The following is a 16,516-nucleotide window of genomic DNA, read 5'->3' as shown; positions in this document are numbered from 1 at the left end:
ATCAATCAATCAATCAATCAATCACTGTAAGTCTTAAGGAGTCCTGAAGTTCCTCCTTACTGGGATACTGTGAGCCAGACCTAGTGAGGGACTCAGCAGAGACCAGCTGTCTAGATGAGGGTCTGCTACCAGAGAGAGGCTGAGAAGGAAAGTGAGGAAGGCAGGTCCAGGGGGGCCGGTAGCCGGGATGGCGGAGCCCTGCTTACCTCAGGGAGCAGCAGTGAACACTGGCTGGCCTGGAGACACTCGGTGCCGTCTGCACGCAGCTGGGGGTCTCTCAGCTTTCTGCTTCTATGGACACACAAGGAAAAGCACATCTGGAGACCAGTACTGGCAACTGCAGTCCTGGAGGGCAGGAGCGTCACAGCCTCTTTCCCTCTTGGATGAGACTGAGTCGGTGTACAGCCAAGACTTGCATGTCTGAGGTTGTCGGTTCAATTCCCAACACCACGTGCTCCAGAGTGGTGGTGCTCTGACCTCTGTCTCTCTCCCTTTCTGTTTTTCTTTCACAGATAATACATCTTTCATAAGAAGAAACAAACAAACAAACATGGGCCCCTTAGGTATTGAACAAAGGGGTTCTGTGAACCATTTCCTTAGCCTTTTGATATATTCTGGATTGACAAAGTTTACTTGTAGAGAATTGTACGTGATGTTAAAACTGACTTTTTCGGGAGTCGGGCGGTAGCACAGCGGGTTAAGCACACATGGCGCAAAGCGCCAAGGACTGGCATAAGGATCCCGGTTCAAGCCCCGACTTCCCACCTGCAAAAGAGTCGCTCCACAGGCGGTGAAGCAGGTCTGCAGGTGTCTCTCTTCCTCTCCTCTCTCCATTTCTCTCTGTCCTATCCAACAACAATGACATCAGTAACAACAATAATAACTACAACAATAAAACAACAAGGGCAACAAAAGGGAAAATAAATAAATATTAAAAGAAAAAAACTTAAAAAGGAATAAAAACAACAACTAACTTTCTCTTCTTTTTTCTTTTCTTTCTTTCCTTCTCTTCCTTTCTTCTTTTTTTTTTTTCTCCTTTTTGTCATCACTGGGGGCTTCACTGCTCCATGCCAACTTTTGCAGATAGAAAGATGGGGGCTGGGTGGTGGCACACTTAGTTAATTGCGCAAATTAACATGTGCAGGGACCCAAGTTCAAGCCCCGCTCTCCTCCTGCAGGGGCTGCAGTTGTTTCTCTTTCTCCCTCCCCCTCCCTTCTCAACTTCTCTCTGTCCCATCAAACCAAGAAAGAAAATAGAAACGAAGACATACAGGAAGACACCACAACACCATGGTTCCTTCAGTATAGTTGGGGCTACATTCTTATGTTTAAATAGTTCAACATGTAACTAATTCTTGGCTTGTTAAAATCCCCAAATTTAAACATCAGAATGGCATTAAATCATTAAAAAAAAAAAAACACTAAAGTTTTGTTTATTTATTTATTTTTTAAAAATATTTTTATTTATTAATGAGAAAGATAGGAGAGAGAGAAAGAACCAGACATCACTCTGGCACATGTGCTGCCGGGGATCGAACTCTGGACCTCATGCCTGAGGGTCTAGTGCCTTAGCCACTGCGCCACCTCCCGGACCACAATACTATAAAGTTTTATATCTGCACTTCTTGTGAAGTTTACTCAAAGGAAAATGTTTTTATTCTAATTGAAAACATATTTACGTCCCCTCCCCCTTTCCATTTGTTTTCATCAGAACATTGCTCAGCTCTGGTGCCCAGGGCTAGAACTAGGAACTCAAGAGGCTCGGGCACGAAAGTCTTTTGCAAAAAGTCTTCTGCTGCCTCCCTGGCCCCTGACAATGTACTATATCCACATGTCATGTACTCAGCATACTGTATCCTTCCCTTGACCAAGTGGCTTTGGATTAAAAACATGGTGTGTCACTGTGTGTGTATTCATACACCTGGCACTTACATAGCCACAGCAGGTAAACGATAAAAGTAAAATGAATTCAAGTGAACTAGCCACTCCCTGACACTTAACTGGCAGCAGTGTCTCTTTCGTATTTGAAACTTCGGTTTTGTAAAGCAACTTCACAGTAGCCTTTGCAGACAATCCAGGGAAACAGACATTGCTTTTAATGTCACTTTTTGTTGGGACCTGGAGGACATGCAGTCACAGCTACTGCTGAGGATGATGATGGCAAGACTGGGGACATCCTGACTGCTCCCAGCCTGAGCAGGGCAGCCCGTTTTCTTCATGTTGGTTGTCAGTATAATGGAGGAGGTTAACAGTATTTATATTTATTTTCCCTTTTGTTGCCCTTGTTATAGTTTTTTAAAAAAATTTTTTATAATTTATATTTATTTTTCCCTTTTGTTCCCCTTGTTGTTTTTTATATTTATTGATTTATTTTATTCCCTTTTATTGCTCGTTTTATTATTGTAGTTATTATTCTTGTTATTGATGTTTTGTTATAGGATAGGACAGAGAGAAATGGAGAGAGGAGGGGAAGAAAGAGAGGGGGAGAGAGAGACACCTGCAGACCTGCTTCACTGCCTACAAGCGACTCCCCTGCAGGTGGGGAGCCGGGGGCTCGAACTGGGATCCTTATGCCGGTCCTTGCACTTCACACCACCTGCGCTTAACCCGCTGTGCTACCGCCCGACTCCCGTTTAACAGTATTTATATACCTTCCTCATATTCGGGAGCTACTTTCTGCCCTAATCCAGCTTTCCTATCCTGTTTTAAACTCTGACACCATCTTCCCAGATAATACTTTTAGTCTGCCTACATGTTAGCTATCGGGCTCAGGCAAAAACTACTAAAGTCAAGGGCCCCTTGGAACAGACCTAAAATAGACTTCTTAGCTTCTACCCACATGGAGACCCCTACTTTCATTTGCTCTATTCCTACCTTTGGGTTCCTGTTTATTGAACAATTTGCTTTATATCTTACCTCCTTTCAGTTGCTAAATTGCAGATGCTACCATGATGTCACCCTCCTCAAGCAAAGGATTTCACCAGTGTGTCCTGGAACCCCACCTCCCCAGAGCCCTGCCCCACTAGGGAAAGACAGAAACAGGTTGGGGGTCTGGATCGACCTGCAACATCCAATTCCAGTGGAGAAGCAATTCCAGAAGCCAGACCTTCCACTTGCACCCCATAAAGAATTCTGGTCCATATTCCTAGAGGGATTAAGAATAGGGAAACTCCCAGTGGAGTGGATGAGACACGGAACTCTGGTGGTGGAGAATTGTGTGGAATTGTATCTCTGTTATCTTACAATCTTGTTAGCCATTATTAAATCACTAATGAAGATTAAAAAAAAGAAGGAGGAGGAGGTATGTGACTTCCATAAATGCTTTAGGAAGAAGAGGAGGAGGAAGAAACAGCTTTTCTCCTGCCTCCCCCGCTTGGACTCAAAAGCCTGCAGCAATTCAAGAATGTGTATCCAAGGTGAGAACACCACAGACCAATGAAAGGCATTCTGCTGTCAGTGCCTGAAGTAGCCATGGAGACTGGGCCTCTGCTTCAGAAATGTCTGATCCCTAAATGGGCACAAGAGGGAGCTCTGAGACAAAGCACAGGGGAAAATGGGAGCTGAGCGCGGGACCAGTTGCCATGGCAACATGGCAGCGCCTAGAAGCTTTGAAGACAGGCTGGGGGGAGGGGGTTAGAACCTTCTTAACAAAACTCAGGTGCAGGGAAGGCTTGATGAGCCAGACTGATCTTGGGAGGGTATTTTGTAGCGAAAAGGAAGGAAGGGAGGGAGGGAGGGAGGGAAGGAGGAAGAAAGAAAAAAAAAGGAAGAGAAAGGAAGAAAAAATTAACTCCTTGAGAATGGGACATGGTAGACTGACATGAACAGTGATGGCTAGGTGGAAGGCTTTGCAATATAAAATGTCTCTCTCTCCACACATTTCTCTTCTCTGAGGCTCAGATCAAGCCTGAGAGTTAAAGAGTGAAGCCTGTCTCTCCATTCTCTACATGAGAAAGTTTTTGTCCATGTCAGGAGGCTGGGGTTTATATCCTTGAATTGGGGTTTGTATCCTTCAGTTTCAACCCTGAGGTTAAACATCTTGACAGCACAGCACCGAGCTCTTTTGTTTCATTTGTAAGGCAAATGCTGTTTTGATCAGCCCCCAAGGATCAGGGGAGACTTGCTGCTCAGGACATACCCACCACAAGGAAACACACTACAGCTCCCAAGCACCACCAGGCCTCTGCTGGGCCTCCATCTTCAGGGGCCACTGATGGTGTTTTTTTTTGTTTGTTTTGTTTTTTTAAAGATTTTATTTATTAACAAGAAGAATAGGAAGAGAGAAAGAGAGGGAAGCAGACATGTGCTCCCAGGGATTGAACTCAGGATCTCATGTTTCAGAGTCCAGTACTTTATCCACTACACCATCTCCCAGACCACTGAATAGTGCTCTTAAAGACAGTGAGAGCTCAAAAACCTCAACAACAACAACAAAAACAAAATAAATGACCTCATCCAAACGTGGGGAGAGGATAAGAATAGAATATTCATCAAACGAGAGATCCAAAAGACTAACAGATGAAAAAATGCTCCAAGTCATTTTGCTCTGTCAGAGAAATGCAAATAAAGACAGCAGTGAGATACTACTTCACCCTTATGAGAACGTCATGCACCAGAAACTATAGTAATAACAAATGCTGGAGAGACTGTGGGACCAAGGAGCCCTCCTGCACTGCTGGTGAGGATGTAAATTGGTTCAACCCTGTGGAGAGCAGTCAGGAGAACTCTCAGAAGGCTAGAAGTGGACCTACTATGATCCTGCAATTCCTTATCTTAAGGAACCAAGCACACCCATCCAAAAAGATCTGTGTATACCTATGTTTGTAGCAGCACAATTTATAATAGCCAAACTTGGAAGCAAGCTAGATGTCCAATGACAGATGAGTGGCTGAGTAAGCTGTGGTCTATATACAGAATGGAATACTACCCAGCTATTAAGAATGATGGATTCACCTTCACCTCATTTTGGATGGAGCTTGAAGGAATCACATGAAGTGAGATAAGTCAGAAAGAGAAGGATGAATATGGGATGATCTCATCTCACTCATGGATGGAAGTTGAGAAATAGAACAGAAAGAGGCAACAGAAAGCATGACTTGGACAGGGCTTAGTGTATTGCATCAAAGTAAAGGACTCAGAGGGAAATGGGGGTGGGGGGCTCGGTGGTGGCGCTCCTGACTGAGCACACGTGTGACAATGTGCGAGGCCCCAGGTCCCCACCTGCAGGGGGACAGCTTCGTGAGCAGTGAAGATGGGCTGCAGCTGTATCTCTTCCTCTCTATCCTCCCTCCCCTCTCAATTTCCAACTGTTTCTATTCAATAAAGTTTTTTTTTTGTTTTGTTTTTTTTAAAGCAAGGGGTGGCTTTTGGGTCCTGGTGCATGATGGTGCAGAAGAACCTAGGGTCAGAGTGAGAGTGTTTTGCAGAAAACTGAGAAATTTTACACATGTACCAATAACTATTTACTGTAAACTATTTTTAAAATTATCTTTATTTGATAGAGAAAGTCAGAAATTGAGAGGGAAGGGGGTGGGAGAGACAGAGAGAGAGAGAGAGAGGGATCGAGACATCTATAGCCCTGCTTCACCACTTGTGAAGCTCTCCCCCTACAGGTGGGGACTGGGGTCTTGAACCCAGGTCCTTGCATACTGTAACATGTGCACTCAACCAGGTGTGCCACCACCTAGGCCCTAAACCATTAATCCATTCAATAATTTTTAAAGTTTTTTATTTATAAAATGGAAACATTGATAAGACCATAGGATAAGAGGGGTATATTTCCACACATTGCCCACCCCCAGAGCTCCATAGCACCTCCCTTGATAGCTTCCTTATTCTTTATCCCTCTGGGAGTATGGACCCAGAATCATTGTGGGGTGTAGAAGGTGGAAGGTCTGGCTTCTTTAATTTGCTTCACCTCTGAACATGGGTGTTGGCAGATCGATCCATACTCCCAACCTGTCTCTCTTTTTTCCTGGTGGGGCAGGGCTCCAAGACACATGGTGGAGTCTGCCCAAGGAAGTCAGGCTGGCATCATGGTATCATCTGGATAATTTTTTTTTTTTTTAAAGAGACAAACAGCGTGGTCTTGTTCCCACAGGCCCCAGTTACTCCACTTACCCGACAGTGATGAAGTCTCCCTTGCTAACAGTGTCGGGTTCGATGCAGATGTTCATGAAGTCTTCTCTGCTCTAAAAAGTTTGAGGGAGACTCATGTTAATACCCTGGAGCTTTTCTTTTGGCTCACCCAGCCTGCTAGCACCCTTGGAGGATCACTGTTCTCATGCTCTGTGTTCTACAGAGGACTCTACTCTGGTGACGTCATCCTGAATGGTGCCAGCCCTTTCGATTTATTTTTACAGGAAGCTCTCTAAGGGAGTGTGATTTGCTTCCACAGAGCGGGCCTCCCTCACCTGTCACACTAGTTCTGATACCCCTTCCTTTGCAGGCTAAACTCCTGGGTCCTCTCTCTCAGTATCGACACTGTTATCACATTTTCAGTGATTTTAGGGCTTTTTAAAATTGAGACCATGACCCCATTCTCAGAGTCTATGGTCTAGCAGATGTGGAGTGAGGCCCGAGAATCTATTCCAGGCAAGTCCCCAAGTGCAGCTGATGCTCTAAGGACTAGGCCTGGAGAAGCACCAGCCTTGGGAGCAGTATTCCACATGGGAGGAATGGCCGGGGAGGGGTGTGAGGGTGGGTATGCACCTGGCATGGGGAAAAGGAGAAAGGAAGTCAATGGCATTGGAAAAGACTGGGCACTGATGCACTTGGTAAAGCACACATGCTAGCTACTGTGTGCAAGACCCTGGGTTCAAGCCCTGAGTGAAGGGGAAAATTCTCATGAGAATATAAGCAGGCTTTGGTATACTAGGATTTCTCTGTGTGCAGAAAGAAGGGGGAAGGGAAGCAGGAAGGCACTAGCCGGGTGCCACTAGTCCAGGTAAATGGCACTGGTGGCTGGGGCCACAGAGCAACGGAGACTGTGTGAAGTGATGGCGTTTAGAAGGCGAAGCTACCAGGACTTCCTCAGAAAATCAGAGGTGAGCAGCCAAATATGGCTTCAAAATGTTCGAGCTGAGCAACTGAAAGGGACCCACAGCCAACAGCAGTGAGGGAACACTGAGTAGAGCCGCTTCAGGAGGATGAGGGGAAGGACAGATGCTCAGTGCATCCGACAGCAAAGAGAGTAAGTGAAGTAGGCACAGCAAGCCTAAGAGTTGACTTGTGCAAGGAGAGCAGATGTCAAAGTAGTGCGTTAGACTACTGTGACCGATTCAATGAGAAAACCTTGTCCAACAGATGTTGTAAATGGAGCTTACACATGCCCCTTCGTGAAAAAACAAAAACAAAAACAAAAAACCTCTTAGCACACCAGCAGTAGAAGGGGAACTTCATTAATCTGGTAAATGAAGTTCCCTTCTACTGCTGGTAAGAGTCCCATCAGGCTCAAGAGTGAAGCTCTGGGACCCTTCTCTGTAAATTAGAAATATGATCCTTCTATTCAGCACTGCACTGTGGCCCCAGCTAATGTGAGATGAGGTGAGGGAAAGACTAGAAGCAGGCCAAGCATTTGAAAGGAGAAAGCACAATGCACAATATTTGCCATTGATAAGACTGAGTCTGCAGAACACCAAAAGGAAGCCATAGAAAAACGTAATGTGATCAGTAAGGATTTAACTAGGCTGCTGATTCAGCATTGATAGAAAAGTCAATTACACGTCCATTTATTAAAAATGAAACTTGAAGATATACAATAGCACCAAGAATTCAAATGCCCAGGGAGAGATCCAGCAAGGGACAACATATTAGAGAGAAAGCTATAAAAATTATTTGCAAGACATTGAAAACCTGTGTAAATGAAGAGCTCTGCCTCCCTTGTCCATTCAATAGAAGAGTCAATAGTGTAGAAATGTCATTTCTCCTCAAATTGATCTCCAAGTCCAATGTAATCTGAATTGATACCACAACAGATTTTTATGTGGGACTCAATAAAATAAACAATCTAAAAGATTTATAGATATCAAAGTGCCAGGAATAGCCAAGAAAATCTTTAAAGAGAAAAACATGAGAGGGACTTATTATAGAACAATATTAAGAGAAGCACAGTACTAATAGCAGAATAGAAAAATACAAGAGGAGGTGGATGACACCTCCCCTGGTACGGCACACATGTCACTGTGTGCAAGGATTAGGGTTCAGGCCCCTAGTCCCCACCTGCACGAGGAAGCACCAAGTGCTACAGGCGTTTCTCCTCCTCCTCTCTCTGTCTCAACTTCTATCGCCTACCTTCTAACAAAAAGAAAGAAAAAAAATGGTTCTTGAGAAAAATGGAGTCCTACAGACAGTAAGCCCCAGCTATAACCTCAGTGTCAAAAAAAAGGGGGGTGGAATAGTAATAGAATGAAGGAAATAGAAATATTTCTAGGTATAAGGACATGATAGAGGTCTAATTACAGATTATGGGTTTGGAAACACTTGAAAAGCTGCTTTTAATTTGGAAAGAATATAAAATCAGAGCGCTACCTCCATATCCACAAAACTCAATTGGAGGTGGTAGCGCTTCTTTCCAAATAAAAATGGAGTAGTTTCATGTAAAGCATCTTAACCTGATTTGTGCATTTAGCCACATATGATGAACAACTTTCCATGCCAGGAAATACAGAGATTTTAAATAAATGCAATGTTCATTTCATCAAAGGTCCCCTGATTAGTTTTTGTTTCATATATTTTTTTCATTATAAACACAGTGAACAAAACCGTACCAGAAATCCAATTTTCTCATTCCATACGCCTAAAGCCTCTTTAAAGACTGAGAGTGCACTTTTCAGGGATGATAAATGAACATTTTGAGTTATTACATGGTAGCTTCGTTGCCTTTGAATAGTTTATTGGGTTTCCTTTCATTTTTACAAAGAGGCGTGGGGGAAGAAAAGAAAATGGATGTGCCACTCCTCCTGATAAGAAGCCGAGCATCATATCCTTTCATAACTGGCTGCAGCATAAAGAACACTCAGCACGCAGGGTGGCTAATCTCGAGTTGCAATCACACCCTCCATGCCAAGTCCATTCACTGGTGTTCAGTCACCAGAGACGAGAACAGGGGCAACAGACATGAACAAGACCCTGGGAAACACACCCTATCAGAGACTGGCCATGAAGGAAATGTGTAATTAGAAATCTAATCTTATCTTTCTTTCTTTCTCTCTTTCTTTCTTTCTTTCTTTCTTTTTAATTCGTCTAGAACTGAATCTTTTTCTTTTCTTTCTTTTTACTTTAATGCTGTTACTTTCAACAATGTTTTCAGCATTTGAATATATAAGAAAATAAGGGACTGTCTACTGTCTGTATGTTTCTTTTTCTTCTTTTTAACCAGATTGGGGGGGGGGACTGAAGCTGGTCATTTGGAGCCTCATGCATGAGAGTCTTTTTGCATAACCATTATTCTATCTACCTCCCCTCAACAGTCTTTATATTTCTGTAGGGAAAATTCCTACAAATAGAATTCCTAGGCCCAGAGGTATGTTTCTATTTTTCAGTGAGCATATAGATACTGCTAAAAAGGCAGAGAGAAGGCATGTTCTGATATGTATTCCCACATCCCTACTCACACAGCACTGAACACTAGCATGTTTTCAACCTACGGCAACTCAGAAGCTTCTATATTAATGGAGTCCCTGAATGGGAAACACATTTCTTGCTTTCTTTCCTATAAAAAGCAGGTGAGGGGCTGGGGTAGATAACATAATGGTTATGCAAAGAGTCTCTCAGGCCCAAGACTCCAAAATCTCAGGTTTAAAACCCCACACCACCATAAACCAGAGCTGAGCAGTGCTTGGTTAAAAAAAAAAAAAAAAAAGGTGAGGGGGCTGGGCAGTGGTGCACCAGCTGAGAACACAAAGACCTGGGTTTAAACCTCCATCTCCACCTGCAGGGGAAACTTCACCAGTAGTGAAGCAGGGCGGAGGGTGCCTGCTGTCTCCTTCCCTGTATCTCATCCTCCCCTCTCAATTTCTCCATGTCCTATCAAAGAAAAGAAAAAAGAGGGAGTTGGGTGGTAGTGCAGCTGGTTAAGTGCAGGTGGCACAAAGCACAAAGACCGGCGTAAGGATCCTGGTTTGAGTCCCCGGCTCCCCACCTGCGGGGGGGGGGGTCACTTCACAAGCAGTGAAGCAGGTCTGCAGGTCTGTCTTTCTCTCTCCCTCTCTGTCTCCCCCCCTCCATTTCTCTCTGTCCTATCTAACAACGATGACGTCAATAACAACAACAACTACAACAATAAAAAAAAAAAACAAGGGCAACAAAAGGGAAAATAAATAAATGTTAAAAAAAATTAAAAAAGAAAAAGGAAGAAAAAAGCAGACTGAGTATACCCCTCTAATAGTGTTGTACGGAAACTTCCAAAGATGGTGTCAGTATTTGGTAAGCTGATTTTTCTCATGTTTATTTTCTTTGCGAATTTCTATTTCCTGCCCTTCACTGCTTGTGCTTGTGGCCTAAGTGTTCTGTGTAAAGACAGGCTCATGATTCGAGCCTCTCAGATCTTGAGATTTTTCATAGTTTCTCAATTTTTTTTATAAGTTGACAAATGCATCAATATGATTTTGCTCGGAATGCCGTGTTTCACAAGGTTTGTCCTTCCCATGTTTATACAGATAATGCCTATGATTGCGCTCCCAAGACTTACTGAGTTGATCTTTTCACACTGAACTCTTTAATTCAACTGGAATGAATTTGGAAGGTGAAGGGAGCTGTTTTCTGAAGGCTCCGCTCTGAGCCATTAGTATCAGCCTCAAATTGCTCACGACAAACTTTTGTCTCCTTCACTCCTCTCACTGCACTCATCCATTCACCACCGCAATCAGTTCCGTGTGACAGTTTGCAAATTCAGATCAACTGTGAACACAATAAGCTGATTTGCATACAATCTGAACACGGTAAATTAGCCTACAGTTAAGGGCAGCTTTTCTATTGGCATTCTCATGAATATAAAATGACTACAGACTGATGACTCGGCCAGGAAATGCTTCTGCAATGTATCTTCACAGTCGACATCCTGTGCTTTCTGAGTCACTGTAGTGACTCCGCTCGGCTGTGGTGGCCTGGTAACAACCGACAGACAGCATGTACGTGAATGCTGCTCAATGCTTTGCTCCAATAACACTCCTTTAAAAAAAGTCTATATACTTGAGAGAGGGGGGTAGGAGAGGGAGAGACACCACAGTACTGCTCCACCAGTTACGGGCCCCCCTGGGGCCATCCACGGTGCTCCCATGTGGAGCCAGGGAGAGAACCAGGGCCCTAGTGTGATGAAGTGTGAGCTCTAACTATGAGCCATTCCCCAGCCCCTCCAGCAAAATTTTACTCATGAAACCTGGTGCTTGGTGCTGGCACTACAAACCCACTGCTCCTGGTGGCCATTTTTTTTTTTTTTTGCTTCCATTTTATTGGATAGGACAGAAAGAAATTGAGAGAGGAGGGGGAGATAGAAAGGGAGAGAGAAAGAGAGACAACTGCAGACCTACTTCACCCTTGTGAAGCATTCTCCCCTTGCATGTGGGGAGCTAACTGCTAGAACCTGTATCCGTCTACAGGTACTTGCGCTTAGTACTATATGCACTTAACAGGGTGCGCCACTGCCAGACCCCCAGCTTCACGCACTTTTCACGTGTCCACTTTTCACGTGTTCTTCTTTTGATTTTCTTCATAAAACTGATGCTTTGCTGGTGGGCTGCACAAAGGCAGGTGGCAGTCCAGTCTCAGTGCCTGTGCTGCCTCTGTGTTCTGCTGTGTGTTGCGTGTGGCAGCTCGGGCCGGCAAGACTTTGGACACTCACGGACATGTCTAGCACTGTGCTTTCCTCCAGAGTAGCTGCTGGCTACACACAGCTATGTAGCACTTGAGAGGTGGCAATCGTGACTGAAGAAATGAGTTCTGATTCTGTTTCACTCTAAGTAGCCCCACATGTGACTAGTGGCCAATACAATGGCCCTACCTCATAGGTGTGTGTGGATGGATCAATGGTGGGTATCTGCTCCCAGGACATTTATTTACTTCTTGGGCTGTTGGAAAAGTCAGGGTGTATTTTTTTTTTGCCTCCAGGGTTATTGCTGGAGCTCGGTGCCTGCACTACAAATCCACTGCTCCTGGAGGCTACCTTTTCCCTTTTGTTTCCCGTTGTTGTTGTTTTTTATAGTTGTCATTATTGTTGTTGTTATTACTGCCATTGTTGTTGGATAGGACAGAGAGAAGTCGAGAGAGGAGGAGAAGACAGAAAGGGGGAAAGAAAGATAGACACCTGCAGACCTGCTTCACCAACTGTGAATCGACCCTCCCCCCCCCGACAGGGGGCTTGGACCAGGATCATTATGCCGGTTCTTGCATTTAACCCGCTGCGCTACCTCCCGGCCCCCCTTTTTCTGTATTTCTATGCAATAATACATCATGATCTTTTTCAATGAGCTTAATATATCCTGGGATACACAGCAGTAAAAATTCTGTGATTTTTTTTTTATTATTAATATTTTTATCAGCCTTGTGACTGATGAGAGGGGGTGGTGAGCTTCTGGTTTCTGAAGGCTTTTGCCAGTGTGGAGAGAGAGCTTGCCAGGTGGGACATAACATCTTTGCAGTGGGCTAGAACCTCATTTGGGCCTGGCACCATGAGAATAGCATGGCAGCACTCTCTCTTCCTGAACGAAGACGTCAACCCAGAAGCAACGATACCGTCCAGGTACCAGGCTCTGCCTCCACTAAATATGTAAGTTAACAAAATGTCTTTGCCACTTTATTTATTTATTTGTTTATTTTCACCAGTGTTATTACTGGGCCTGGTACCACCACTACGAATCCACTGCTCCTAGAGGCTATTTCCTTTCTTTCTTTCTTTTTCTCTCTCTTTCTTTCTCTCTCTCTTTCTAGTTTTCTGTTTGTTTTTTGATAGGACAGAGGGCAACTGAGAGGGGAGAGAAAGTCAGAAAGGGAGAAAGACAGATCTGCTTCCCCCCACTGGGGAGTAGGGGATTTGAACCCAGGCCCATGAGCATGGTGATGCATGCACTAGCCCTGCCTTCACCTTTGTCCTCTGTGGTCTTTGAAGGCAGCGACCAGTGAACTACCACTCCCTGCCCAGAACCTTGGGAGCCCTCAGGCCTCTGCTCCACATGCCTATTTCTCGCCGCACCCTCCTTTGCCTGATCCTTTCCTCTCCAGCCCCACAGAGTGAAAAGGAACATTCTGAACTCGTGGGCAGTACACACGGCTCTTCCGGAAGCGCTTTCCCCACACACCAAGTGCTCTCCTGACACGAGGCTCACTCACCGCCAGGTCAAGCTGCCCGTTGCGTGTCGTGATGGACAGTTCAATGGTGGACAGCTGCACCTCCTTCCAGTTCTCGGGACTCACCTCTTGGTGTGGGGCTGTGGGGGCGCATTAGACACAAGTCAGCCCCTTAACATGTGACCATGCCACCACCCGCCTCCAGCTGTTGGCTCTCCACCTTGTCTTGGCACAGGGAAAGAACAGACTCTAAATGGAATCTCTACACCTCAAACATCCTTCCCAAGGATAATGAAAAAACTCTTTCAGGAAGGGGACCCAGTGCTTGTCAAAAGGCCCAGGCTGTCCCCACTCAAGGGATATGATGCTGGTTGGGCCCTGCTCTGTGGCAAACAGAAGGCTGAATTCAGAGCCGAGATAGTCCATTCAAGAGAGCACATACCTTACTCTACGCAAGGCTTTAGCTTGTGTTTGAGCCCTGTAACCAAATTCCAGCACCAAGGAGAGCTCCATTGATGGTGGAGTGATGCTGCAGTGTGTCTCTAAATAAAAACGGGCAGCAAGTCAATCAGGGGCCCTGAACTCACACCCTGACACTGCTTTTTCTTTTTGAAAAGGGCTGACTTCAATGATTCCCTGAAGTCTTTCTCTTCTTGTTAAGTCTCCAACACGATGTGGGGGCTGCCTTTGAACCTGCCCAAGCTGGCTGGGGCTGTCTTGTCTTCAGCCTCCTCACACTCACCATCCTGTGGAGGTGCCCAGTAGGACGCAAGCCTTCGCAGAACTCTCCGGTACAGAGAGGGCCGTGGAGGGGCCTCCTCTGCTTCACTCAGGGGTCTCTCACTAGGACCCATGTATGTGATAAAGGCTTGGTGAGTCTGTGGCCACTCCTAAAAATATGAAGAAAAAAAACAAAACTGTCATGCATATGATTCCAAAATATGGGGACACTGCAGAAGTTAGTGTTCTGCCTACATCTATGAAGCTCACTACTATCTTTTCTTAAATTTCTCCTCCCTCCCTTCCTTCCTTCCATCCATCCTTCCTTTCTTCCTGTAGAGCACTCTGGTGGGGACTGGGGTCTTGAAACTGGATCCTGAAGCATGGTAGTGTGTGTAGAACTAGCAGGCTCCTGCCTTTCTATCACCTCCCCTTCTAAGTCAAGCATCTGGAAAGAATGGCCTACCCTTGAGGTCCACTTATCTCTTTTTGGGTATTTCTGGATTCTCCTGTCCCTCCAAGTTCAGTGGATGCTTTCCTATATTTACACTTCTTACTGCTGCTTCTGACATCTTGCTTTCTTAAGAGTCATCTCTACCACTGGCTTCTCGGTCTGTATTCTTCCCTGGATCTCCTCGTATCTGTTCTCCAATCATCCTTCCTGACTTATCAGGTGCTGACACACCTCAGGTTTGTGCCTTAAATTATTTTTATTTATTGGCTAGAGACAGCCAGAAATTGAGAGGGAAGGGGGTGATAGAGAGGGAGAAGGACAGAGAGACACCTGCAGCCCTGTTTCACCACTTGCAAAGCTTTCCCCCTGCAGGTGGGGGCTGGAGGCTCAGAGCCAGGGGCTGGAACCCAGGTGCTCACACATTGTAACATGTGCACTCAACCAGGGGCGCCACCACCCGGTCCCTCGAACCCATTGTTCTACTATCACTCATACCCCTGATGGCACTGAATCTCTGGCCCAGATCTCTCTGCTGAATTGCAGACCTGACTCAAGATTATCTCCACTTGCCTGGACCACAGGCCTGTTAGACCGCAGTATGTGTCAAGATGAGCTTTCATCTTTAGTCACGAACTGGAGCTCAATCTACAGTTATCAACATCACTAGAAGACTCAAGCTGCTGAATCCTGAGCCCTACAGCTGGGCGCCTGGGGATCCTATACTGTCCTTCCAAGTCCCGGGGTTTTATCTCTATCCCTCTCTCATCGCCAGTACCTCCTTTCCTTCATCTATCTCCTCCCTGCCCAGCTGGGTTACTTTCACAGCTAGGATTCTCTCCTTTTACTACCCATGCACACAGTGTTTCGAAAATGGATCTGCTCATGTTATCCCCTTGCTTTTACTTATCTCTGTCCTTCTTCAAAAAAAAAAAAAACCTAAGTTTTTTTTTTCTTTTTTTTTGCTTCTCCTTCCCCACTCCCTCAGACCCAGTGGGGGCCTGAAATCTCGATATTCTATTTCCTCCTTATACATACAGGCCTGTGATAAAGTTTGATTCATGAGTTATGCAGAGTAAGAGAATTACAACAATAACTAAAAAATAGCTAAAGTGAGAAAAAACAACTAAAGTGAGACCAATGTCATCAGATACTGATAAAAAGTTATGGGCATGTGGTCTCTTTCTCTGAGTATGTTTTTTAAAATTTGTATATCAAGATGCATCTCTTCTGCACTCCAGCACTCGTCATCACAGTGTTTCCCACAAATTTTAGAATGTGTCATACTATCAAATTCTTTTTTTAGGTATTTTATTTAATTTTTAAGAATTTATTTTTATTTCTTTATTGGGGGATTAATATCTTATAGTCAGCAGTAAATACAATAGTTTGTACATGCATAACATTTCTCAGTTTTAAAATTAAAAACAAATTAAGTTTTATAATATAGTAATCATTTAAAAAATATTTATTTATTCCCTTTTGTTACCCTTGTTGTTTTACTGTTGTAGTTATTATTGATGTTGTTATTGTTGGATAGGACAGAGAGAAATGGAGAGAGGAAGACAGAGAGGGAGAGAGAAAAATACACACCTGCAGACCTGCTTCACTGCTTGTGAAGCGACTCCCCTGCAGGTGGGGAGCCGGGGCTCCAACGGGGCCACCTGCGCTTAACCCGCTGCACTACCGCCTGACTCATAATAATCATTTAAAAGTATTTTACTTATTATGTGTTGAACAGAGACAGAAATAAATCAAGAGGGAAGGAAGAGACAGAGAAGGGAGAGAAAAAGAGACAGACCTGCTGTACTGCTTTCCTGCTCATGAGCCTTTCCCCTTGCAGGTGGGGACTGGGGGCTCGAACCCGGGTCCTTGTACATTGTAACACGTGTGTTTAACCAGGTGCACCACCACCAGGCTGCTTCCTTTATTCTTTCTAAGCTGGGGCTTTGCTTTTTCACTCAGACAGACAGATACCACAGCACCAGAGGTTCCCCCAGTTTCCAGTACCATCTGGTGGTGGGGCTCAAGCTATGACAAGGTACTGGTCACCTGGTGAGCTAT

General features: G+C 44.8%; 1 protein-coding gene across 7 annotated transcripts in view; it reads right to left on the bottom strand.

The window, feature by feature from the left end:
• The window catches only part of AGK (acylglycerol kinase), a 344,250-nt gene that overhangs the window by 219,402 nt on the left and 108,332 nt on the right, over positions 1–16,516 (bottom strand). For all 7 annotated transcript variants that reach the window (XR_009551247.1, XM_016192120.2, XM_060196717.1 and 4 more), the window contains 4 exons: positions 14,024–14,171; positions 13,324–13,421; positions 6,121–6,191; positions 207–291 (listed from right to left, as the gene is read on the bottom strand). Coding sequence is in view for 6 of the 7 variants with exons in the window: in XM_016192120.2 (XP_016047606.1) it covers positions 207–291; positions 6,121–6,191; positions 13,324–13,421; positions 14,024–14,171 (402 nt within the window). In the remaining variant the exon portion in view is untranslated. The remainder of the gene's footprint in view (positions 1–206; positions 292–6,120; positions 6,192–13,323; positions 13,422–14,023; positions 14,172–16,516) is intronic.

Source organism: Erinaceus europaeus, chromosome 8 (genome assembly GCF_950295315.1).
Source record: "Erinaceus europaeus chromosome 8, mEriEur2.1, whole genome shotgun sequence".
Taxonomy (NCBI): domain Eukaryota; kingdom Metazoa; phylum Chordata; class Mammalia; order Eulipotyphla; family Erinaceidae; genus Erinaceus; species Erinaceus europaeus.
Note: the sequence above shows the minus strand (reverse complement) of the source record. Positions and strands in the feature narration are given on the sequence as shown.